Consider the following 24600-nt stretch of genomic DNA (forward strand, 5'->3'; position numbering starts at 1 on the left):
AATCCAGAAGACGAGGGAACTCCCGGATCAAGTATTGGGAGAAATTTTGCCTTCGTGGAGAGCGTTTTAATGGAACTAACCAGCATTTGCTTTACATGGAGAGGAAGACCACGAGCATCACCCACGGTTTGCCTGACGGCAAGGGGACTCTAACCCATGATCCGTCTACCGCAGAGGATATTTTTACGTCAGCACTGTGGTCGGTGTTAGTCGAGAGGGCGGTTTCGTATCGACCAGACAACGCTGTGATTCAAACCCGGTTCACCTCATTGGAGGGCGGACGCCTTATCCCCTGAGCCATCTCGGCTCTTTAAAAAGTATTAATACATTTTATAAAACAAATTGTTTTTCTTTATTAATATTCTAACTTTAAAAAAATGGAGAATTATAATTTACTAGTAGCCTCTGGTAACCAGCTGGTCACACTTTTTAAATAAGTGGAATTTCAAGTATTTTAAGATTTTTAGTTATACAGTCAATAATCAAGATTATATGTAAGTCTAGACTGTTATTGCTCAAGTGAGAGTGGATTTAATATTTGCCTCTAACATATTCACATTTTTTCAGATCTTGGGCGTTTTGAGAAATTTTTCAGATTTGCCGAAAATGCGTATCGTAGTATATTAAAATATTCTGTGTAACATATGCTGGCATTTTAAGCAAAATAAGTAATACTAGTTAGCCCAATTGTGGTTTTAATGGACAGTAAAAAAATTGGTAACTTTGTTATAATCGTGTTAGCAATTCAAACGTTCTATTGCAAGTGAATTAATTTCATTTGTAATTTTTTTTATTTGCCAAAACGAAGCGAAATTTTACTGGGATAATAGCAAAAAGCAAAATCCAAAACAATAATTTAGCTCAATGGCTCTGTTGAAGAACTAAAAGACAGATAATCAAGTAAATGAATATTTACGTTAAAAAAAAGAAATTAAAATTCAATTTTACATTCGTATGACACATTTAATAGATAATTTAAATAGACTTTTGAATGTCAATCAGTTTTATTTTACTTTTTTAAGACTAGACAAATATATATATTTATTTTTGCTGTTTAAAACTTTTATTTTCTGAATACTTCGACACAGGCTTTGAAACATTATTGAACTAAACCTTAAATGTAATACTATATATTACCGACTATTTTACTTTTATTTCTATTTACATTCAAGCATATAATTTTTTACGTTATTCAGGCATATAATTTTTTTACGTTTAATGCATTTAGCCAATGCTGGTGCCCAGCCTCTCGAAATTTTGATTATTTTTAGAAGTTTTGTAGTATTTTCATTTAAGGATTATAATATGCAGTTAGGGAATTAAAAATTAATGTTTAACTCTAGATTGCCCAGGGAAGTAATTTTGACTGCTTTTTAATTTCAATTAGATAAACAATGATGTATATACATCATTGTTTTACATCATTTTACTAATTACTTATTATATAACTGAAAATAATTTCAAAAATATTAAAAATTAATTTTAAACAAATTTTTTTATACATTAGTTATTCTTTCACTATGCAGTCATTTTGACTGCTTTAGGGAAATTTAGATATTTCAGTCTTTCTAGTGTCAAAAAAGATGTCAATAATAATATTTATTGATAACATTTGGAAACAAAAAGTTATACTATAAGGGTTTAATAATTTTAAACGTTATGAAATTCAAATGCCATTTGGATGAATAGCAATAAGTACCTATATTCATGACAAACTAATCACCTTAATTGCGATTTTTTCGAAATTCGATTTCTTAGAAACTGTTTAAATGATTTCGCTCCAATATCAATTTTTTATTTAGAATTACATAGTTTAAAATGAAGTAAAACTTAATATACATTATACTAGTAAAAATATCTTAAATCGCTATTAAACTAAATTATAAAATTAGCAAATTATATTTAAAAATTATATTTTTTAAGAAATTAGTCTTGGATAATTAAGTTTTAACCATTTAAGTCAAATCATTAAGATTGCCTCTATGTGCATGATAATCCAATTATTAGTACATGTACGTGAGGATACCATTAGACCAAAAATATGCTTGCTGTGCATAATAAGTATTTCAAAGGCAGTGTTATGAAATGACAACTTTTATATTTCTGAAAATTCAACTCTTTCCTTACTAACTAAACTTCTTATCACCTTATTGCTTATCATAAGTCACTTGGTAGTTGCTAAGAGACAACGATAAAAACCTTCGAAATATCAAAAGTGTCTGACGGCATAAAATGCAACGCAAATCACAATGTGACAAAATCAAAACAAAAGGAAAGTTCCTAAATCCTTTACAGTTGTTATATTTCTTTACTACCGTCTGAGCAAGTTGTTTTAGTTTAATTTTCGAACATGAGTTTGAATAAAATACCCTACTCGTATGGGAGAAACAAGCTCCTTTATTTATTTAAATGCTTGTTAATATGCTTTGTTTGGTGTGAGATAAATGGTGATATTATCGAAGTGGTTGAAAAAGTTTCAGCAGAAATGAAAGAAGATTACATCGTAATTTCTGAAACGGATTTAGTTTTGAACCCTAAGCGAGGGAAATTGGATAAAGACGGTAAGAATCTTAAATGATATTCTGATATGCAGATATTTTTAAAAATGTAATGATGCAAAATGTTGCCTCAAGTTGAACTGTAACATGAGTATCTTGACTATTAAATCCTACTAATGTATTATTACACTAGTATCAAATTAGACCATTACAAATTGGACCACAAATTGAAAAAAAATGTTATCCAATTACCAAAAATTAGACCACACTTCCTATCACCATATCGATCATATGTAATATTTCTTAATGATCTTGTACATTTGTAGCAATTTTGAACAGATTTTAGGTTCAATGTACAGTCACTGGGTTTCAATAATAAAAAATATTGAAGAAATACAGGGCTAGTATACATGAATAACAAAATTCCAAATATTTTGTATTTTAGAAACATTACACGTACTTTAGTCTGCCCACTGAAAGAACTCCTCCACCATTCGTCTGGAGCGATAGCTGTTACTATGGTTGCGAGGTTTAACTATTCTAAGTAGAGGTGTTAGGTCAATATTTAAGACAGGTTTTGGCTCGGGTGGATGAGAGAAAAGGAATCAAGGGAGAGAGGAGATCCCCTTTTCAAAATGATCTATTTCTTTTTGCCAATGCAGCAGACAGTCTTGGATTTTATGGAGAGGGGAATTCTTTCTAGAGACAAACTATAAAATTATACCTTGTTTCCACTAGCAAATGTTAAACGTTCCGAAAAAGGTGCACTTGAGCTTTCTTAAACCGGTTTTATCGAACATTTAAGTTTCTTAGTAATGGAAGTGCGAGCGTAAATGCAAGGGAGCTTGCTAGAGGATGCAGGTTAGAAGCTTAAGAGGACGCGTTACTTCCCCTTTCAATGCCTTTTTCTATGACAGCGTTTTCTGCTAATAATTTTTATGCATTATATATGCAATATTTGTTATTTTGAAAAAATTCTTGCAACATTTGAAACTTTATAGTTTACTCTAAGTTTCTGCGCATTCATTTTTTTCTTTTTACTATAAATTTTATATTATTAATGGAGGTTTAATATCGGTAATCGAGTTATCTTCTAGAAATCCGTTTTCGATCAAAATTCATTCAGCAAATCCTTATTTTTGAATACATGCACACAATCTACACATTTCAAGCTTCCAAAAGAAATAATTCATAATCATTTTCTTCATTATGAAATGTGTTATTATCAGGTTAAAGTATATAAGTTACGCACGAAATCATATCAATTATAATAATAATAGAATTGTAATAATAAAACTAAGTATAAGTTACGCACGAAATTAAAGATAAATGTATCAAGTTCCTTTTTTTCTGTTACATATGTTTGATGTGTGAAGTTTTTGCTTCACGTTCTAACATCCAGTATATAATCAAGTTCGTTTCGCATATTTTGTTGCCTCATATTACTAATGGTTCATGACGCAACCCCAGAGCTATTTATGTTGCTGTGTTTTCAAAATAAGTAATTCATAAGAACTGTTTTGAGCGTGTGAAGTACAGGGATTTAACATAATTTACATAATTGCTTAGACCCTCCAAAATTTACGTAATGTAATTTTTTTATTATGAAATTGCGTCTCAAACATTAATTAGGAGCCTCAGATTCTGAAAAAGCTGCAAGAACTTAAAAAACGCGCCGTAAATCATTAGTTATAAATGATTTGCAATGCAGGAAATGATTGAAATTGCAAAAAAGTCTGGAAAAAACTTGGTTATAGATTAGATGTCTGTCAAGTAATAATAGAGCAACACACCAAACATTTGTAAATGAAAAAATAATTTTTATATTTTCTTAAATTTCGATGTAACGTGTATTTTAAAAATATAATATAGTTAAAATATAATGTATTTAAAATCTGTATATAATGTATTTGAAACATAATATTTTTAAAATGCAGTCATTTATTTCGGCTAAGTCTATATTATCATCTTATGTATCTAACATACGTTTTAATTTAAATTGAAATTTTACTTCCTCGTACCCAGGTAGAGGAGGTAATACTAACCATCAATATTGAAAGAATGTTATAAGTAAGGTAAGTTAATAATATAACCAATAATCGAATCTACCAATAACATAACCTATAATTATGTAAAACGACCTAATATCTTATTTCAAAAGTAGTATTAATTTAAAAGAAGTAATTTATGCGTGTGGTTTATGAGATCAACTCTTGGCATTAACCACAGAATAAACGTAAAGATATTATCGTATCTAATAGAAATTCTGTTAACTAAAATCTAGGAATCGGTAAATCTAGCGAATCGAGGAATCAGTGTATTGTTGAACCAAGGACTTAGTGAATTGTTATATTAGTAAATCTATGAATTATTGAATCTATAAAACAACGAATCAATAAATAAAAGGTTTAACTAAATAAATAAAACGTTTAGAAGCATATACATCGTACGGCAGCTGAAGACTTCAAATTTTACATAGTTGATCGCAGGTGTCTAACAATGCATTTGTTGTGATATCAATGTTATAACACACTGTGATATCACTGTGATATCAATGTTATAACACACTGTGATATCACTGTGATATCAATGTTATAACGCATGACTAAGGTGTGGTGTAGATCCTTGAAAATTTGAAAACAATGAAAACAATTCACGTGCTCGCAGCTCTCTTATGCTTCTGTTTAGTTTTTGTGTAGATAAGCCCTTACTATTATCGTTATCACTGCCTATCAGAATGCAGAACATGGTAAATGCCTATATGAAAATATTTAATAGTGAGCACTTTCCGTTTATTTATATCAAGCAAGTAGTCTTCAAACGTTAAAAACGACTATGATTTTTCTGTTTGGCGCAGTAGATATATAGTAAATTTTTCTTTCCTTTCATAACGACAAAGAATCAATATATCCTTGATATGAGAAGTATAAAGTGAGTCTGGGCAGCATTGAATTAGGGGGGAAAAGCTGCCCCATGTAACATCATAAACGCACTTTTTTATAAACTTGCTGTATAGACTTTAGAGGAGTGATAAGACTCCTCTAAGGTATAGACTGGTTTTTTTGTTCCTCTTTCCCATGAATATTCTATTTCATTTAGCCTAACATTAGATATTTATAGAAAACTATCGAATAGGTCTTTCCTGAATAAAACAAGGCAAATCATCCCCCCTAACTATCCGTAGAAGAGGTAGGTTAAGGCTTCACAATTTAGCTTTTAACGACAAAAGGATTAGCATTGTACACCAGCCGCCTTTACTACATAGACGAAATGGAACTCATCTGGATCCGAAGCAGTACGTGCTTTAGGCAGTCACGGAAAATTAAGTACCAGTTCTTCATAATGATAACTCAGTGCTTTAATCACAGAGGCACGCAATACCATTCCTGAATAATAATTGACATAATGTTGACCTAGGACGAGTTAATTCGTCTTTTCATGCATCAACATTGTTGAACGAGGACGAGTTAACTTGTCATTGCACTTGCAATGTCGAGTTAACAATGTCGAGTTAACGGTCAAAACCGTTTTGGCGTCAGTAAATTAATACTTAGAATGTTTTATTTTAATTCCGTATTCAACGACAAAATAATAGCAGGAGATATGACATAGTTTCTATAAGCTATTGCCGATGACGAGTTAACTTGATATTGCACTTGCAATGTTGAGTCATCGGTCAAAACCGTTTTGGCAGTAAATTAATACTTAGAATGTTTTACTTTACTTCCGCATTCAACTACAAAATAATAGCAGGTGACATGACATAGTTTCTGTAAACAATTGGCGGTCAATGAAGTGTTAATAATCTCAATATTAGTTTTTAAAATGATTTAAACCTCTTTTAGAAAAACGCTCGTCGTTTTAAAACTACTCGCAAGTAGTCACTGAAGAAAATTCGATGCATTCAGATTGAAATGGATACATCTATGTATTCAATTTTTCAAAAAAGAGCTGTTTTTTTTTTTTTTTTAACAATGTCGAATAAAAGCAAATGAGCATTCTTTCATGCACTTAGTTACGATAACTTTACCATTTTGGATTACCATTGATAGATTTTGTTACCATTTCTATGAAAGTCTCATTTAACCCTTTGACACACAACTTTTATTAAGCGTATTTTTCATTTTTTTCTTCATTATTTAGTATCAATTTAGGTCAAAATAAGTGAAAAATATTATATTTAGCATTTTAATAATTTATGGTTGCGGAATGCATCACGAAACACCGGTGTCTTGTTCTGTGCTAAAGGCAAAATATTCCAATCACAGATCACTTCCAAACATTAATTTTTTTTTTTCAAATTTGAACTTTTTTGCTGTTGCCCAGATCTAAGAGAAACAGTTTTTCGTCATTAAAATTTATTTAAATTACAAAATCAATTACTGATAAGTTTTCGAATTACTTTCAAATTACTTTTTTTGGGGGGGGGATTTATATTTCAGCTCAAATATACTTCCGATAATCTAACAGATTTTTTTAGTAACTATTAGACTGTTTTTTATAATTGAAAAATCACCAAAATATATTTTAGTCTGTAATTAGTGCGTCAGACAGAAAAAAATATATAAAAGGGACACTTGGTTTATATAAATGGGTACACTAGGGAAGAGTGTCCCATTTGCGTGTAAGCGCTAATTCAATCTCTAACTACAGGAGAGGAAATAATAAAATAAATTAATCAACTCTGCACTTAGCTCTTAAACTTACCTTTTATAAAAACAAATTTTTTGCTGCCAGGGGGGGGAGAAGATTATTTTTGCATTTGCCTGAACCTTGTCAATTTTTTTGAAGGCTGGCCAGAAAAAAATTATTATTATGCAATTATGTTTAAAATGTTTAAGATTTTCTTTTTTCCGACGCTTTAGACATTACGATGTTGAAAGATGTCACAAATTAAAAATGCAATTTCTTATTTTTATCAAACTTTTACACATGTAAACTTAATTTTCCAGTCAATTGTAATATAAATTAATTTATTTTGTTCTATTTTCCCAAAACTTTCACTTTTACAATTAAATGAAAGTACATTTTTACTGAAGGTTTTAAATATTATTTTTTAAATTGGACAAGAGAATGGTACTATGCTGCTTTGTATGTGCTGTACTAATGAAAAAAAAAATTAAAGCACTTAGCTATGTTGAAATATTAAAATGAGTAACCTTCGCAGGTATTGTAAACATGAAGAATTGTCCACTAATTTTTTTAAAAAAATCCCGTAAAATTTCTAACCATATACCTTGCCATAAAACTAGATTCATTGTGAGATAAATAATAAGAGAACGGTGATTATCTTAGCGGAAATTCTGATATGAATTCAAGGGGAACTTTTCTCACGGAAATTATATCTTTTCGAGATTGTTACGCGATTTTAATCCATTTGCAGTAAACAAAATGAATAATAAATTAAAATACACATCAATGTCAAATTTTACAAAGAAACGGGTATCTAAAAAGAGATTAAAATCATATTACCAGCAAAATATCATATACGAAAGAAAACGCTATTTTGTACATCTCTCACATTTCATTCTATACAGTGAATTCGCGATAACTCGAATCTGATAGGACTGACGAAAAACTTCGACATATCGGAAGTTCGACTTACCGTTAGTTTCGGTTTTGGAGTTTCAAAATATTGTCGGATTATTTAATTAATGCTTATTAATTACAAATCTTCTAAATGCTTACAATATTTAAGTTCATTTTTCTGACAAGCCATTTACAATAAGACTGTTTGAAGCACTTTATGATACCCTGGTCCATCGGCTGCAACTTTGCTGTTGTGTTTGGCGGGAGAAACTGCAAGTTTACTGCTTTCAAATTAGGTAGATCACTATGCACTGTGCATTTATCCATAAAGAGTATCAGTTTTCTTTTCTTAGCGAAGAATTTCCGATCCAATTTTCTTACATAGTCTTCAAATAATACTGATGTCATCCAAAACTTTTTGTTAGACTTGTAATCCAAAGGATACGTTTTTACATTCTTGAAACATCGGGCATTTCGGTATTTTCCGATAGCAAGTAAGGGCAGTTTCTCTGTCCCAGACGCATTTCCTCCAACTAGGACAGTCAAACGTTCCTTGCTCATTTTACCCCCTGAGCAGTTTTCATCCTTAAACATCATAGTCTTATTTGGAAGATATTTAAAAAATAAACCCATTTCATCAATATTGAAAACATCATTTTAACTGTATTGAAGTAAATTTGGTAACGTTTCATTTAACCACTGTTCACATACTTCAAGAGGGACAGCTTTAGCTTCTCCATGAAGAGTGCGAAAGACATTGTGTGTGTGTTACAAAAGAAGGGACAAGATATCAGCTCCTAGGTTTTTTTTTTCTTGCTTCAAAAGATCCAAAAAAACCGAGTTAAAGGGAATAAAATTCGAGTAATCGAGAATAATTAACATGAAATTGAAGATGAAAGCGTCGGGACCTCATAAAAGAATCGAGTTATAGTAATATTCGAGTTATCGTACTTCGAGTTATAGCGAATTGACTGTATTTTTCATTTTGTGCACTCAAGTATTTTTTCATTTTGTAAGCGTTTACGAGATTTTGTGAGCATAGATGTGTTCAGGGTGTCCTATAATGACTCTCCTTTATATATAAGAAGGGAAAAATATATATTCACATTATGGGTCGCATTATGGTTTAGAATTAGCACATCTACGACATCGAAATTTCCTTGTGTTTGTGAGGAGGAGTATTTTCACAACTATACCATTTTAACGAAGCGTTATTAGTCGTTTGACACCTCAAACGCTCAAAAGAGAGCTACCCAAGTTTCAGAAACATCCGAGAATTGGGAAAGAAGACTACGGCAACTCGGTCGAGTACCCGTTCGTCTGAAACATCTGAGCAAAGGAAAGCAAACCTAGTTTCATCCTATTTCTTTTGTTTATAGTAATTAAATTCTTCAATTACTTTAAACAAAATTAAATGTACATAGATCATGTTGCTATAAAATTAATTAATTAAAAGCTATTTGCGATTGAAATTTTGAAGAAAATATGTTATACATTGAAAGTAACAATACGAGAAAGAATACAAGAAAGTAAAAATTAACAGAAATGTTGTACATATTTGTTAAGATGAAGCTTAAAAAAATAGTGACAGCAAAAAGTGTATTAAATTACTAGAATTAAAATAATTTCTTCCACCACTACTCATAAATATTTTGAACAATACGTTAATGGTAATGCTCTAAAGTCCTTATCAAAATCTTATAAGAATTCTAATTTTTTTAAAGATTTCGGTTTTTATAATCCACCTATCACTTTTAAATGAATTTCGCACAAAATTCAAATGTTGGAGAAAATGTAATAGGTGCCAAATATACTAATCTAGGTACAAAGTATTATATAGATATATATTTGGTAATTATTAAAACTGCACCAATACTGAACAGTTTTAATACAGATACTGTGGAATATATTACGGCTCTTCGCAACGAATAAATACCGGAGAAAATTGCTTGATATTGGTAAATTTTGACTATTATGACTTTGCTGCTAGCAATAGCATCTTGCCAAGTGATACTTAATACAGTTAATCTTTATTCTGATTGGATGAACTACAAAAGAAACGTATTTTGCTTAATTTAATAGCGCAAAGGCACCGGGTAGGGCAACAAGTAATAATTTAAAAATAAATAATTGGAATTACTTAAACTGTATTAATTGAGTCGGTATAGGCCATTTAGTTTTCTGCTTAATTTTGTAGTGTTGTGCTGTACTGATTTATTAATGATTTTCTCTTTTATTCACCCGTACGAATAACAGGTATTCAGCTAGTAATAATATCAAATGAACTTCGTTTATAAAAATTTGAATGTTGAGTAAATGACTTGAAATGCAATGTAAATAAAACCCATTTTAAAAAAAGCAATTGAAATACACCACAGAAATAATTTGCATATTTCCTTGTTTTCTTCCTCATTCGCCTTTTTCGTTTGTAAGATTTTTTCCTTTTGCGTAAATAAATGGTAAAAATATTGTCACCTACAGATTTTTATTTCCTCTACAGATGGTGTGTTGTTTGCATTTACGAATAAAAATTTATGATATTTATTCTTATTTACCATCTAATTCTAATTAGAAAAATAGACTTAATATGACATATTATAATCTTGTATTGTATTTACAAGACCTTTACTTTTTTTTATCAAATTTCATTTCAATAATCATAGTTCAATTTTTGGTCAAGAAAATTTATGAGAGTAATTAATGGAATAATGAAATCTTACTATATTATATTGTCTTAATTATTCTTAGAAATATAAAAAAATGTAAAAGAATAATAATATGCTGGATAAACATAGACAGCTTTTGAATAAAATTAAAAAGGACTCAAGAATGTAATTTTGAAAATTTCTAGGAATTTAAAAAGACAAAAAAAAAAAAATCTCAAACAATCCGGTTTATTTTCAGATATATACCGGTTTTTCTCCCCCTTTGAAACCGCACCTGTGTCTAGGGCATTATATATTGAACTAATAATAGATTTATTCACCATCTATCGCAAAACCTACAGGAGATCTTGCTGTCTTCTCTTATCTCATAACAGAACTTGATTATTTTTGTTTCAATCATTCCTCCTAAACGCATTACTCCTTTGAATTCGTCTTGATGGGCCTTCAGGAAATTTAAACATCTTAATTCCAGTTAACAAATTAGTGCTTTAACAAATAATGCGTCCCGCAGTGGACTGATCGTTAAACGACGATTCGTAATAAAACACCTAAGTCAAGCATCACCGGCCGCGGTCAGTGAGTTAGTGGTTGACAACTTTGATCAGCCCGTGTAGGGACCGAGGGTGCGTGATATATGTCCTCGTTAAACTGTTCTACAGTAAAATGCTAGACTTTACATGCAGATCGGAGCGGAGAAGTGAAGGAGTCATCTTTTTTGCAGGGAATCAAAATTGTGATGGCATGTTTTCGAATTATCCTCAGGGATGTTTCCCAGACCGTCACCAACAGCTCTTTGGGCAGCTCAAGTGCGACGTAAATAAAGTACCTACGACAATTAATAGTGCACCCAAAAAGAGAAAAATTGCCTCAAATTTTTTGCCATCGAAAACAAATAATTATATCTAAAAATAAAATGATGTAAAAATAGAAATCAATCAAAGCAAAGCTTCTATCGAAAGTTGAACCTCTTCAAATACTGTCCTTTTCTGTTGATAACACGAAGCACTATCAAGAATAAAGTCAATTGCACATTATAAATCAAACTTTGATGCATCTTCCAGAATTGATTTCCCTTTTATTTGGTTTTTAGGAAAATTAGCTAAAGAAAATACCTAATCGAAAGCTGAATGGGCAACTTTTCATTCTCACTAACACAATAGCGCGCACACGCCTCAAAGCTCCTTGATGACGCATTAACCGCAGGCAATTCAATCCTGTATCGTTTAATATTTTCAAACAACTCAACTCTATGTTATGCTTTCGCCCCTGTCACTATAGAAACGACGAATATAGCAGTGCCTTCCTTATTAATTACTGTATTTATTATCGTGATTTTATTATTATTTATTAAATCTAATGAGCTTTAATTTATTCCATAAAGATATTGTATGATATCGACGGAAATTCAAAGTGCGTTTAGCTTGTATTTCTATGATTTTTTTACCTATTAGTGTTCTTTGTCCATATTGTATGAACATAACAAATTAGGATATTTTTGAGCGTTTAATTCGAAAAATTTTCCTGTACTATTGCGGTTAAAGGATTCTGATGAATGAGGTTACTAATATTTTTGACCAATAATTATTCGATCGCTTTTTTTTTTTTAAACTTAAGAGTAGTTTTGTCATATCTTTTTTTGCAACAAGTCCAATATTTTATAATTTTGTGTTATTTTGCTTGTTTATAAACGAGCTATCGCTTTAAAATATTTATATATTTACTGCATGAGGATATGCATGCACTTAATAGCATACAAAACTGCGTGTTTGTTAATAAAATCGATAATTTCATCATATATTTTATAAATTGTGTTCGTTGCTGCTTGTTGTATTCAGTTAAGCTACATTTAAAACTTTCGACCTTTGAAATGTGTTTTGAATAAAACACGTTGTTTGATGTGTAAATTTTGGTGGAGATTTTCTACTAAGTTTGGAAAAGAGGCGTAGTTAAGTTTAACAGCAATTTTTGTTTCGTTTTTGCGTAGAATAAATTTTTACAACTTTTCATAATCATTTTAAAAACGATTAACTCGATAACTTTCCAAATTTTCATTCGATTATGTTTTAAATTGAGCAAAGTGTGTTACTAATGCAGTTTCTATTCTTAAATGTTTCTGATTGTGTTTATTGTTTTTTTATTGATTGATGAGCGTTTTATCTAAAGACATTTTACAGTCAACATATCGCTAATTAAATTTTTTATAAGAAACATAACTTTAAGAAAAACACGCCATGCAGAACAAATAACAATATCAATTAACACCCTGTTCAAATTTTAGTTAAATTTAATAAAAATTTGAAGAAGTTATGGGACCTGCGATCAACAAATGAAACTGAGGATACTAAAAAGAAAAAAGTGTTTCTCTGGAATTCATTTTTAAATATTTTTCATGAATTTAGCAGTCCAATAAGGCTGGCAACTGAGGACACATATCCCCTCTTGACTCCATTGAGTACACCACTATTTAGAAGTCAGTAATTATCAGTGTAAATAACAATCTATATATTTCTAAAATCCTCTGTTGCATGCACATCTTATTTAATTGCTTACATTATATCTAGTAGTGTAAAAAAGCAGCTCTACAAACTTCATTTCGAATAAACAGTTTATGTTACATATGCATTCAGTTAATTGTTAATGCTGTATCCAATCATGTTAAAAAGTATACCACTAACTCTAACTTTACTATAAACAACTTATGCATTCACTTAATTGTTAATGTTTTGACAAATGTTGCAAGTAACAATGCAGCTAACTTAAGTTTTGCTATAAATATTATTTGTGGCAAATGCATCTATTTAACTGTAAAATTTATCAAAAGAATTAATATGTGTTTTAATAGTGATGGTATTTGTATATTAAGAAATAGTCAGTTATCGTAACCTATTGCCATTGAAAGTTGTTACTACAAGGTTTAGATTTCTACCAAGACAATAGAAAAAGCTGAAAAAAATTAAAGCAACTATATTTAATGAATTCTTTATATAAGTTTTATAAGAATAGTTTAAATTTAAACAAATAAAAGTTAATATAGTACCAGAAAATTTTCAGATTTTTGCTTCTTTTTTATTTAAAAAAATGTCTTTTTATATTATACATCTTTGTTTTGTATAAATCATTCAATAGTTTATCATTGGAGATTCAGTTGTTTAAAGGGCTTGAAATTAATGGTGGTCTTTGATCCTAAACCACCATTTTATTATCTAAACAGTACATTATGCATGGATTGTTGGTCCCTAGGACTAACAATAATTGTAAAGAAATAGTATTGTTTTGTTTTTTTTATTTGCAATTTTGTTTTGCAGTCTCTGCTGTCACAAAATGGCATGTTTCAGCATACTTGTGAACCACTTAAACCTAAATAATTTATGTGACTGTTCTTCTTTTAAATAGTTTTAAACATTGTGAGGATAATTGTAGATGGATATAATTATTTGTGTTCATAAGTTTGATTCTAATTATTGTAAATACTAACTATTATAAATAGATACCATAAATATATACTATAAATACTGACTTTTATAAATATTTTCGTGTAAAAAAATACCTTGTTAAAATTTTATTTTTATTGGTTAAATTTTTCTTAGGAAATTTTTATTTTTGCAACAATGTAGTTTTTAACGATTATGGATATTTGTTTAAAATATCTGGTTTAATTAGCTTAAGGATCACATAATTAAATAAATAGCTTACTATTATAATGTGTTAACTACTACTAGAAAATATGATAAATTGTTGTACAAATTTCTGCTTTAAAATATTATTTGGCAGCTATGTAAAAAAAGCATAATACATAGCTGCTGACTCAACTAAATTTTCCAGTAGATTACTGAATTTTTCCAATTTCTACTGGTTTAACAGAAAATTCTCCTGGTCTTTGTACATTTTAGAAAATTCCCTAAAATTGAGTAAATTTCCTAAAAAATCCCTATTGAAATAGAATTTGGGTACAGATTATTGCTTTCTTGAATATTTAAATAAGTATTATATCTAGCAAGCCTCATTTATAAAAATCAGTTTAAAACTGTTTTTGTCCTAAGATGTTCAGTTTATTTTTATTCAGAAATGCCTTTTTAAATCAATTAAAAAATATGTAAACTATCTTTCATAAATTAAATGCCTATTATTATTCAAAATTATCAGTAAACATGATACATGCCATTTCAAGTTCATTTAATGCCCATCATAACTGGAAAACATTGCAGTTTTTCTATTTTGATGACTAAAAATCCCTAAAATTCCCTATGTGTAAAATATTTATTACATTATGCAACAATTATCATAAAATTTATATTAGTTTCGTAAAATCTATTGGATTTACCTATCCCTATTGGCAGCTATGATAATATATCTTTTCACAAGTAGCTATTAAAGATTTTTTTCACTTTAGTTTTTTCCTGAGTAAAGGAAGACCCAAACTTCCTACAAGTGAAACTCAATAATGATTAATTGTTATAAATTTAGTTCTTTAAAATTATGTAGGAAATCAAATCTAATAATTCAAATATAGTTTGTTTTTATTTGCCTAAAGTTGGTATTTTGCTTTATATAGATTTATATATGGCCCAGTGTTCCGTGGATGACAACTGCAATGCTGCTTATCGCTTGATATGTAAAAGTGGTCATTGTGTGTGTAAACCTGGTGATCTGTTCTTTGATTGGCCCAAGTACGGCTGCTTTTCAAAAGGTAATTTTTCTTTTCTTTTTTTAATGGCCTGAAGAAATTTTTTATTTATTTATTAGTGTCTCTGTGTGCTTCATATTTTTTTAACGAGATTAATTTTAATTATACACATTATGTTTTTAATAATGCTCATTTTCCACTCTTCCAAGTCCTCTTAATGTATACCAGTTAGACTTCTAAACTTTTAAATAATTTTTTTTTTTAGCTATTTTAGGTGCTGTAGAGTCTCTCTACAATGAAGCCTCCCTATAAAGAAATTTCTCCTTGTTTTAATTTGAAAGTTTAACATTTAAAATATTCTCCTTAGAATAAAGGAGTTGATTTCCTTTATCAAATTTTATCATTTTTGAGAAAAGTTGAAACTGAAAGTTAAAATTTCTATGCAACAAATTTGCTCTAATGCATACCTGTACCTCCAATTCTTGCATTCTGAGGATAGAGTATAACTATTGAATTCTATAATCTTATTTCTAATACTCATTTGGAATGCATGTTATTTAATTTGAAAGTCATAATTATATATTTTGGACTTACAACATTGACTAGAAATTTTGTAACATATTTTAATAACTACAAAAATCTCTATCCTCCATTTAACAAAATTTTTACTATAGTGAATTTTTCCAACTGAAATTAATCAATTTTATTATAAAAAGACTCAATTGTTTGGTCACAGAATTAATGTGGCATGAAAGGGGCCATAAATTTGTTTTGGTCTTGCAGACAAAAATTAGTGAATATAAACACCCTATCACGACCTCTGTAAGTTATGGTATTTTTTCATAGTGTTGCTGATTAATGGACTCTTCTGTATATAAATCTTGAAATCATTCAAACATTTTAATTGATATCATTAACCACCTGTATTTGATTTTGATTTGATAATAAGTCACTGACTGAACATTTACAAAATTATTCTTTATAATGTTAAAAAGATTAATAATAATATTGCTTTTTAGTATAGTAATATGATATTTTAGGGATAAAAAAGTTTTTTTTCTTCTCAATGCTACTGATTATTCAATTTTTAAAGTTTTTTAGATTTTAAAAATGTACGCGAATTTTTTGTTTGTGATGAAATTAGATGCTAGATTCGTATTCCTTCATTAGTTAAGTGTTTTTAATTATAATTTTATTCTTGCATAGATTTTTAAGTTTTTGATAGCATCTTTTCAATAATAATACCTAGAGCTGAATTATTTCGATTGTTCTACAACAAGAATTTTGATTAGCAAAGTTCTGCAGATTCAAAAATTGTTTAGGAACAAACTACTCTTACCAGTTATTTTATTAACATTTTTTTCAAATGACAAATAATTATTTTTTGTAAAATTATATTAAAAAAAGAGCCTTAAGAAAATAATAATATAATATGTAAGAAAAGAACCTTATAAAAAAAGAACCTTTAATATAATATAAATGCCTACATAATAAAACAGAAATTATAAACAGCGTGTAGAATTTTCATTGCAAGTTAGACATAAATTGTTTTGCAAGGAGACCTTGCTTGTTATCTGATGCAAGTTGCAGCTTTTTAATTTTTTGCAATTTAATTGTATTTAAACATGCCTTTAAAAATAAAATGCATTTACATACGCAGTATTAGTGGGACTAAAGATGATGTTTTTTAATCCCCGGTTAACCATGGTAAGTTTTGCGCACACGTGAAACATACACCATAATAATAAAGCTTTAAGTAATTTAATTAATGTTCTTTGGGCAGCCTGATACCATTTGATTCGAAGCCCGGGCTGCAACCCAGGCTGTGGTTAGAGACCACTGATATAAGTGATGTGTAGGGATTATATATCTTATAAGCTGAATTATTATTAATGTTTAATTTATTTTTCGCACTGTTAAACATGTTTTTAAAGTAAAAACTTGTTTCATTTATAATGTTTATGTTATTCTTTTGATCTTTTTGTCATTTATTAATTTTTACAATTTAATAACCAACTCTTAAATTGTTTGTATTATATAATTCCTGTGGTTCAGTTTCTTATCTACGGTTTTATATTTAAGCTTGTGGAGTTATTACATGAATTTCATTTTAATTATGTTTATATCGTAACTGATTAATTCATTATACAAATTAGAAACATTAATTGTTTAAAATTTTGCATTATAAATTTGGTATATGTATCAAAGCTCTTTTGTTTCTATTTGTTAGATTTGTTTTCACTTGTTGTAAAATTTAAAATTGAATATTATGTTTTTAGTTCACATGTTTGGTCCTTGTGAAGTGTCTGGGCAATGTTTGGCTTACACTCCAAACACCTACTGCAACCCTGATAATTCACGCTGCACATGTTCACCCAATTACTTTTTCAATGGGCGGGATTGTATTTTGAGATGTAAGTGACAATAATTTTTTATTATTCATTCATTCTCATATATAAACTTTCCTTATGGTCAGGCATATTTTTAAAAAAAAATATTCACTTTTTTATGATAAGTTATGTGTTGATGTAACTAGTTGTTAAAATAATCAGTTATAAGTAGTGATTGCTATTTTGAAAATTTTATTAAATATGCAGTTTTTACTTCTGTCACTTTTTTTCAAATCATTGAATAAAATTTTTATGAGACGTACAAATTATTTTAAAAACATAGTTATTTTTATGTTTTGATATAAAACAGTAAGATAGGAGGCACAAGAAATCGTCATAAGGATATAATTTATAACAAACATTTTTCTTAATGCCTAAAATAAGAATATTTTTCTTTTATGAGTATTGCAGTTCTTTTATAACATAAAGACAGCTATACTATATACTGCAACAGCTTTCAATTTATTTTTATATGTGCTTTTTATGTTGTTTTGGTTTAGATACAAATCATTATTATGTATAGGGTTACTTTTAAAAACTTTGTATTTGACACAATGTTTCTATGTCTTATTTTCCCCCTCAAGTTTCATTTATTGCAAATGTTTTCTTTCATATGAAATTCTTTTTAAATTTTTTTTTTTTTTTTTTTAATGCAGAAACCGAAATAAAACAGAGTAGTGTGAGGTGGATTTTTTTTTTTTTTTTTTTTACTATTAAAATTATGACTCTCAAATATTTTTTATTTAGTGATGTCATTATTTTTAAACTAAAAAGGGGTGGGGTTTTTTTTCCATGGATTATTTGTTTAAAGTTCTATGCATGCTCCGGAACTTACTGATCTGATTTGATTTCAATGTTGTATTTGACTCTTATTGATTAGGAAGACTCTTTATTTTTTATAGATTTTGTCCAAACTTTTTCAGATGATCCTTCAAATTTGAAAGCTCAGGAAGTATATAAAGCCGCTGTTGTTGCTGCGGCCTGTTTCATTGTCGCAGTTGTTGGGATATTTGTTGCCTGCATTGTGAGACGGTATGATTTTATTATCATTGTTAAAAAATATTGTTGTCATTTTAACACATCACTGTCGCATAATCAATTTTCTAAACTGTTATCTTTAGCTGCATGCGAGAAATGATTTATACTTTTAATTAAAGAAAAGGCAAGAAATTAGTTTTTTTTAAATAAAAACTAGAGGGGTGGACAAAACAGCAAAACATTACTGGGTGATAGAACACATCTACTCAATATTCATCATCGAATGTATCATCAGAACACAAGCTGTGAGAAGTTAAAAAGTAGTTTTTCACTGTCACATTTAAAGAATTAACACAAGAATGGGAAAAGATGCTTCAGAAAACCTTTCAATCATGGAAATGTGTTTGATGTACAAATAATTGTTTAAAGAAATTGCTTGCTATTTTTGGAAATGTATGTTATTCACTTCTTTTGGGCGATTTCTTTCTGCAGCAATCATATTTCAGTGAGTAAAAAAATTTCTGAAGCATCTTTTCCCATTCTTGCGTTAATTCTTTAAGTAAGACAGTGAAAAACTGCTCACTGCTTGTGTTTCAATCATACATTTTATAGCAAATATTGCTCATTTCAATGCTTTCTATTACCCAGTAAAGTTTTGCTGTCTTGTTCAGACTCAGCACACACTCTTAAAATTAGAATTGTTTTAAAATGCAAACAATATCTAGGTATTACAGTTATATTTGTAATCCTTACAAATGTAAGTTTTATAGTTAAAAAAATTCTTAATATATTCATTTTTTTTCTTCAAAAATTATGTTTTCTAATGTTACTATCATTGTTAAAAAAAAAAATTTGTCATTTAAATACATTAATATCATAAGAAGTCTTTACCATTATCTTCATAAAATCTAAGTAATCGCTCTGTTTCTTTCTCTTTTTTTTCTACATTTTGTGAATCATTTTAAAAAATGAAAAGCTTGGTTAGACTTAAAAAAATTAATAGTATATAGTTCATTATAAAATCTGTTATTACTAGATTCTTTTTTTTTTTTTAATATCCCTTGTGTCAACCCTCTTGTTTATGCATTTAGCTACCAGGTGATCCAAAAATGATTGGAAAGAAATAATAATGTTGTGTTAACTGTTTTCTGCTTAGGAAACTAGGATCTGCTGTTAACTTTTTCTCGTGAACTGCACCATATTTTTAAGGAACAATGTAACTCATTTTTATACTAGACGAGGAAAATATCCTGGTTATATATGTAACAAATTCTATTTCCATTTTTTCTTTAATTAAATTTTCAATCCATCGTCATTTGGAAGATAGCATTTTTTAATATTAGTTATTTTTCCTAAAATGTTTTTTACAGTAATAAGATGCAAAATTATTTTATAATTTATTTAATTCATATTTTATTTATGTTATATTTTATACTTTTAAATAATGCATGTTTTTTTTTTTTTAAATTTATTTTAGGTCATTTTGTAGACGAGAACAAAACTTGCCACAAAATGAATCCAATCGTAACAGTGATATATTTTCCATCAGTGATGAAATAGCTGCTATGAGAGCTGTGGATAAGCCTCCATCATATGAAGAAGTTCTACAGATAGAACGAACGGTAAACCTTAAAATAGTTTATTTATTCTTTAAAAATATTATTAATTATTCTTTTTCAAGAATCTGAGATAAAATTTGCCCTCATACCTTGTGTTCTAAAGTTGATGTTCAAATTCTAAGTACAAAAATACCTATATGAAATTTGTCTAGCAATATCTTCTAGTATTCTATAGTTTAATATTAAACTAAATTTTTTGTTATTCATTGTAACTCAATTCAAAAATGGATCATCTTTTATCTACAAACTATGTGAATCAGCAAGGTGTCTTAGTCAAACATTTAAAGCAGTCGTACAAAAAAAGAATGCTTTTTACTGCCATCTTGAAAGTTTACTTCTATCTATGATAAGTTTTAGTTGCATTTTAAAACGCAGAATTATCAAAGACAAGGAAGGAATTGGAGTGAAAGTCTTTCAGATTCCAAAAATAATATAATTCCAAAGATAAATACAAATATATATAAGATTTATATTCCGGAATTTTCTTATCATTCTTCTGGTATAAAATCTGGAAGCAGGGCATGTGATTTTTCCACGAATATTGCAGAATTCTGCGTATCTCAGGACCATAGTTAGCAGACTTCCGTGCATCAAAAACTTATAATCTGACGAAATTTTACTAAATCCCGTTAACAAGAGAATTGCATATGCATGATTCTGCCCCCATTTCGATTCTTTTGTTGCTAACGGATTTTTGCCATTTTGAATACTTGGAACTGCGTCATAATCTGCTAATATCGTGATTCTTATTAGCACGATTTTAGTGTCAAACATCGATTTTCGGATTTACCCGATTTAAAAGTTATGTGTTGTGATTCTTATTCTCATGATTCCTGTTCATGCGAATTAAAAATCCAATGTCTTGGTTTGTATTTACGCATTTTTAAAACCCAATTTGTGGTTCATATTCATGTCAGTTTAAAATCCAACGTTGCAATATGTATTTACGTTGTTGTAATACCTAAAATCAATTTTGTTATTTATTCATGATTTAGAAATCTATGCATTTCGATTCATATTCGTGTGATCAAAAAATTATGCATCAGGATTCGTATTTACTTGATTTAAAACTCAATTTCGCAATTTGTATTTTGCCAATATTTTGAAAATCCAATATCTCGATTCTTGTAAGAAGTAAGTTTTCTTGAATTAGTTACTTTAAAAGTGTGATATTCTTCATTAGTAGGTAATTTAATTATAAATGCTAGTTCGAAAAATTGTGTTAAATATGAAACATTTGGTATAGAAATTTATATAGATATTTTGCACATAAAAGTTCAGGGTTTTTCACTTTGTGTCACACTCACCCCTGTATATGTATGTATGTATATATATATATATTTGCATACTGTTGTAATGTTCTTTCTCTATTTCAATTATTCTTTTCAATTACTGATAGAGCCATTAAGATTTCTATAAATTAGAAAAAGCTTTAAACTATTTCATTTGTGTATAGGAACAACTTTTTAGAGTAATGCTTTATTCTATTTCTAATTTTAAAAAAATTTAAAATGTTATTCAACGTCCCACCTTAATGCATTGATGCTGCTGCTCTGATTCAGAAGAAATTCCTGCTCGTAGTCGTGCTTTGATATGTTAGCCATAAGCTTATTTTGAAAATAAGCTTATTACAGGGTTTGTTATCCCTGAACATAGCTAGATTTAATATTGAACAACCTAATTTCAAATTATTTCGTAATATAATTTCATTTAAGTTGCATTACAGTTTATTTACTTTAATAACACTTATAAAAATTGTGAATGCTTCTTTCTTTTTTTTATATAGTTTTATGGTATTCCTCCTCCTGAATATTCAGCATCTAGAAATGTTAATAATCCAACATATCAATCTGGATCTCATTTCCCTACTTGTCAGAGAATCCTTCCTTTACCATATCTTTCTGATTGCATTCCAAGACCAAATGTGGAAGCTGGAAATCTTGCCAGTACCAGTGCAGATAAAGAGCAAACTGATCCTAATCTGAGTTGTCCAGAAACGAGTAGTTCTTCTAATATGGTTGCTGCTGTAGAAGTTATCTCACCTGCGAATTCACTTCCCCCAGAAAATCCCATTTCAGATAATATGTCATCCACATGCGTTCTTTCAAACCAAATCTCAAGTTGGGGTGAGAGTCAGTTTGCATCTTCCACATCACAGCCTTACCTCTGTGAAGAATGTGCAAAAACTACCACCGCTAATGCAGACTGCGACAAGTGCAAAGCTAATTTAGAAAAAAAGACATTGGGCATTTGCACTAATTCTGATGATGCTGTTGGAGTTGTGCTGCCGTCTCAAATAACGTGTGAAGAGGGTGTTTTAAACAGCTCACTGTCTACGTGCATGCAGTCCAGTCCTATCAGGTTAGGGCAGCTTACGTCATTCACGCCGCCACCGAATCCTCGGCGTGAACGTGCCCAAAGACCAACCCATGCTTCATCGTTACCTGGGTCACCATTCCTTTCATCTCATTCATCTGATACTGTTTTAAACCTTCCTCTTCTAAAAGAACTACTTAAATCTGATAGCCAAAGGTTTGAACAATCCATCCCGTCTACATCTCAAAATGACAATTCATCACACCATAGTGATTCCTCTAGTGATGTGCCTACACTCGCCTATGATAATTTGGGATTTGTGCCTGATTCTCATGTGTAAAATTAGTGTCTTAGCCAAGCAATTATTTCACTCTCATAGCATTCAGGAAAATTCTGTATCGTTCTGTGATGATATTCAGGTTTGTGTTGCTTGTATCATTCAATCAATGAAACATTTTTCATTATTTCAATTGATAGTAAGCATTAGATTTTATTTGAGGTTTTATAAAATCTGCATGTATTGTACAGTACTAAAAATTATATTTGTCAATTAGATGCATCTATTAAGCTTGTTTGTCATACATATATATAATTAGATGTGTAAAGGATAAAAGAATATAATTTTTATGGTTATTTATTTATTTAGACAGAGTATTCATTTAATGCATAAAATATCATGATTGAGCTGCGCTTTATGGCGAAAATAAAGTGTTTTGTTATTCTTTTTAATTAAAAATTATATTCAAAACATTTTTTGTAGAAATACTTTTGAGTATTAACTGATGGATTATTTGTTTGCTCTCTATTTTTATAACATTTGTTAGTAATCATATAGTATTTGCTAAATGTTTAAGCAGTTTAATTTAGTTTGACATTTGTACTGTTATTTGTTGTGATTCAGAATACGAAGAAAAAAAATCATTCAAATACCTATACTGTTAGGGACTAATTATCTGGAATTCATTAAAATTATTTCAGTTTAACTTGTGTCATAGTTTTGCTATTTATTTCATTTACCTACACTTTTTAAAAAAATTAAAAATTCTTTTAATTTTGAATACTAATCTCTCTTTTTTAGTACATACAGATAAATCAATAAAATTATGTTTCTTTCTATTTAATTATTTATTTAATTTTGCCATATTCTTTTCATTTCTTAGTGAATTCTATGAAAAATAAAGAAAATTTTTTTGCTCCTTTTAAGATAGATTTTTTATTATTTTTTTTTTTTTTTTTTTTTTTTTGCGTGTTTACTAATTGTAAAACTTTTTTAATAAAATGTAAGCAAGTAAACGTTTAATTTTTTTTTTTTTTTTTTTGCTATGTTCCTAAAAAAAACTTTTACAATATGCAGAAAAATAATTACACAAAACGTGACCAAATGTATTGTGTACTTTTGAATAAATTTTCTTTTAAGAGTTTATAGTATTTGTTTTATATGTATTATCTTATTTTAAAGTAGCACCTTTGTATGGTATAAACATATTTTCTGTTTTGTGTTCAAAAAATTTTTTTAAATTAAGAAAATCTATTTGACATACTGATTTTTTTTTAAATTTTATTTTGAAATTTTAACTATTTCAACTTATTTTCTGCCAGATAATTAGTCCAGAACTATCCGCTTGTTTTCGAAACATGATATTGTGATTGTTTCCCAACATATGTCCAGTCATATCATTCTAGTCATTATGTTTTCATGCATGTATTATTTTGCTATTAAATAGATCTGCTCAAAATGTCACTTATAGGTTTCCATTATTGTTAGTTAAATTGAGTTTTAAATTGGACTATGATTTTTTTACATGAATATTGATGGTTATAAACGTTAATTTTCAAGATATTTAATGAATACTTGTCAGATAAAATTATTTGTAATGTTCTAATATTTTAAAAACATTTTAATAATATATTAATTTGATAAAATCAGCAAATTAGATGTGTTATTAATTTAAGTTTGCTAGAATACTTAATTAAATTTGA

At 28.8% G+C, this 24600-nt stretch overlaps 1 protein-coding gene across 6 annotated transcripts in view; it reads left to right on the forward strand.

Moving 5' to 3' along the window:
- LOC107453332 (uncharacterized) overlaps nt 1–24356 on the forward strand; it is a 49132-nt gene extending 24776 nt beyond the window's left edge. Inside the window, exons 1-6 of one of the 6 annotated variants that reach the window (XM_016070112.4) lie at nt 2208–2561; nt 15246–15380; nt 17597–17731; nt 18631–18739; nt 20163–20307; nt 22091–24356. In XM_016070112.4, the coding sequence (XP_015925598.3) occupies nt 2351–2561; nt 15246–15380; nt 17597–17731; nt 18631–18739; nt 20163–20307; nt 22091–22960 (1605 nt within the window). In that variant the 5' untranslated portion in view covers nt 2208–2350 and the 3' untranslated portion in view covers nt 22961–24356. Of the gene's footprint in view, nt 1–2207; nt 2562–11944; nt 12104–15245; nt 15381–17596; nt 17732–18609; nt 18740–20162; nt 20308–22090 lie in introns of those variants that run through there. The other 5 variants (XM_016070111.4, XM_016070115.4, XM_016070114.4 and 2 more) reach the window with 5 other exon arrangements.
- The last annotated feature ends 244 nt before the right edge of the window (nt 24357–24600 follow it).

Source organism: Parasteatoda tepidariorum, chromosome 2, assembly GCF_982258835.1.
Source record: "Parasteatoda tepidariorum strain Cologne lab strain chromosome 2, Ptep-v5.0, whole genome shotgun sequence".
Taxonomy (NCBI): domain Eukaryota; kingdom Metazoa; phylum Arthropoda; class Arachnida; order Araneae; family Theridiidae; genus Parasteatoda; species Parasteatoda tepidariorum.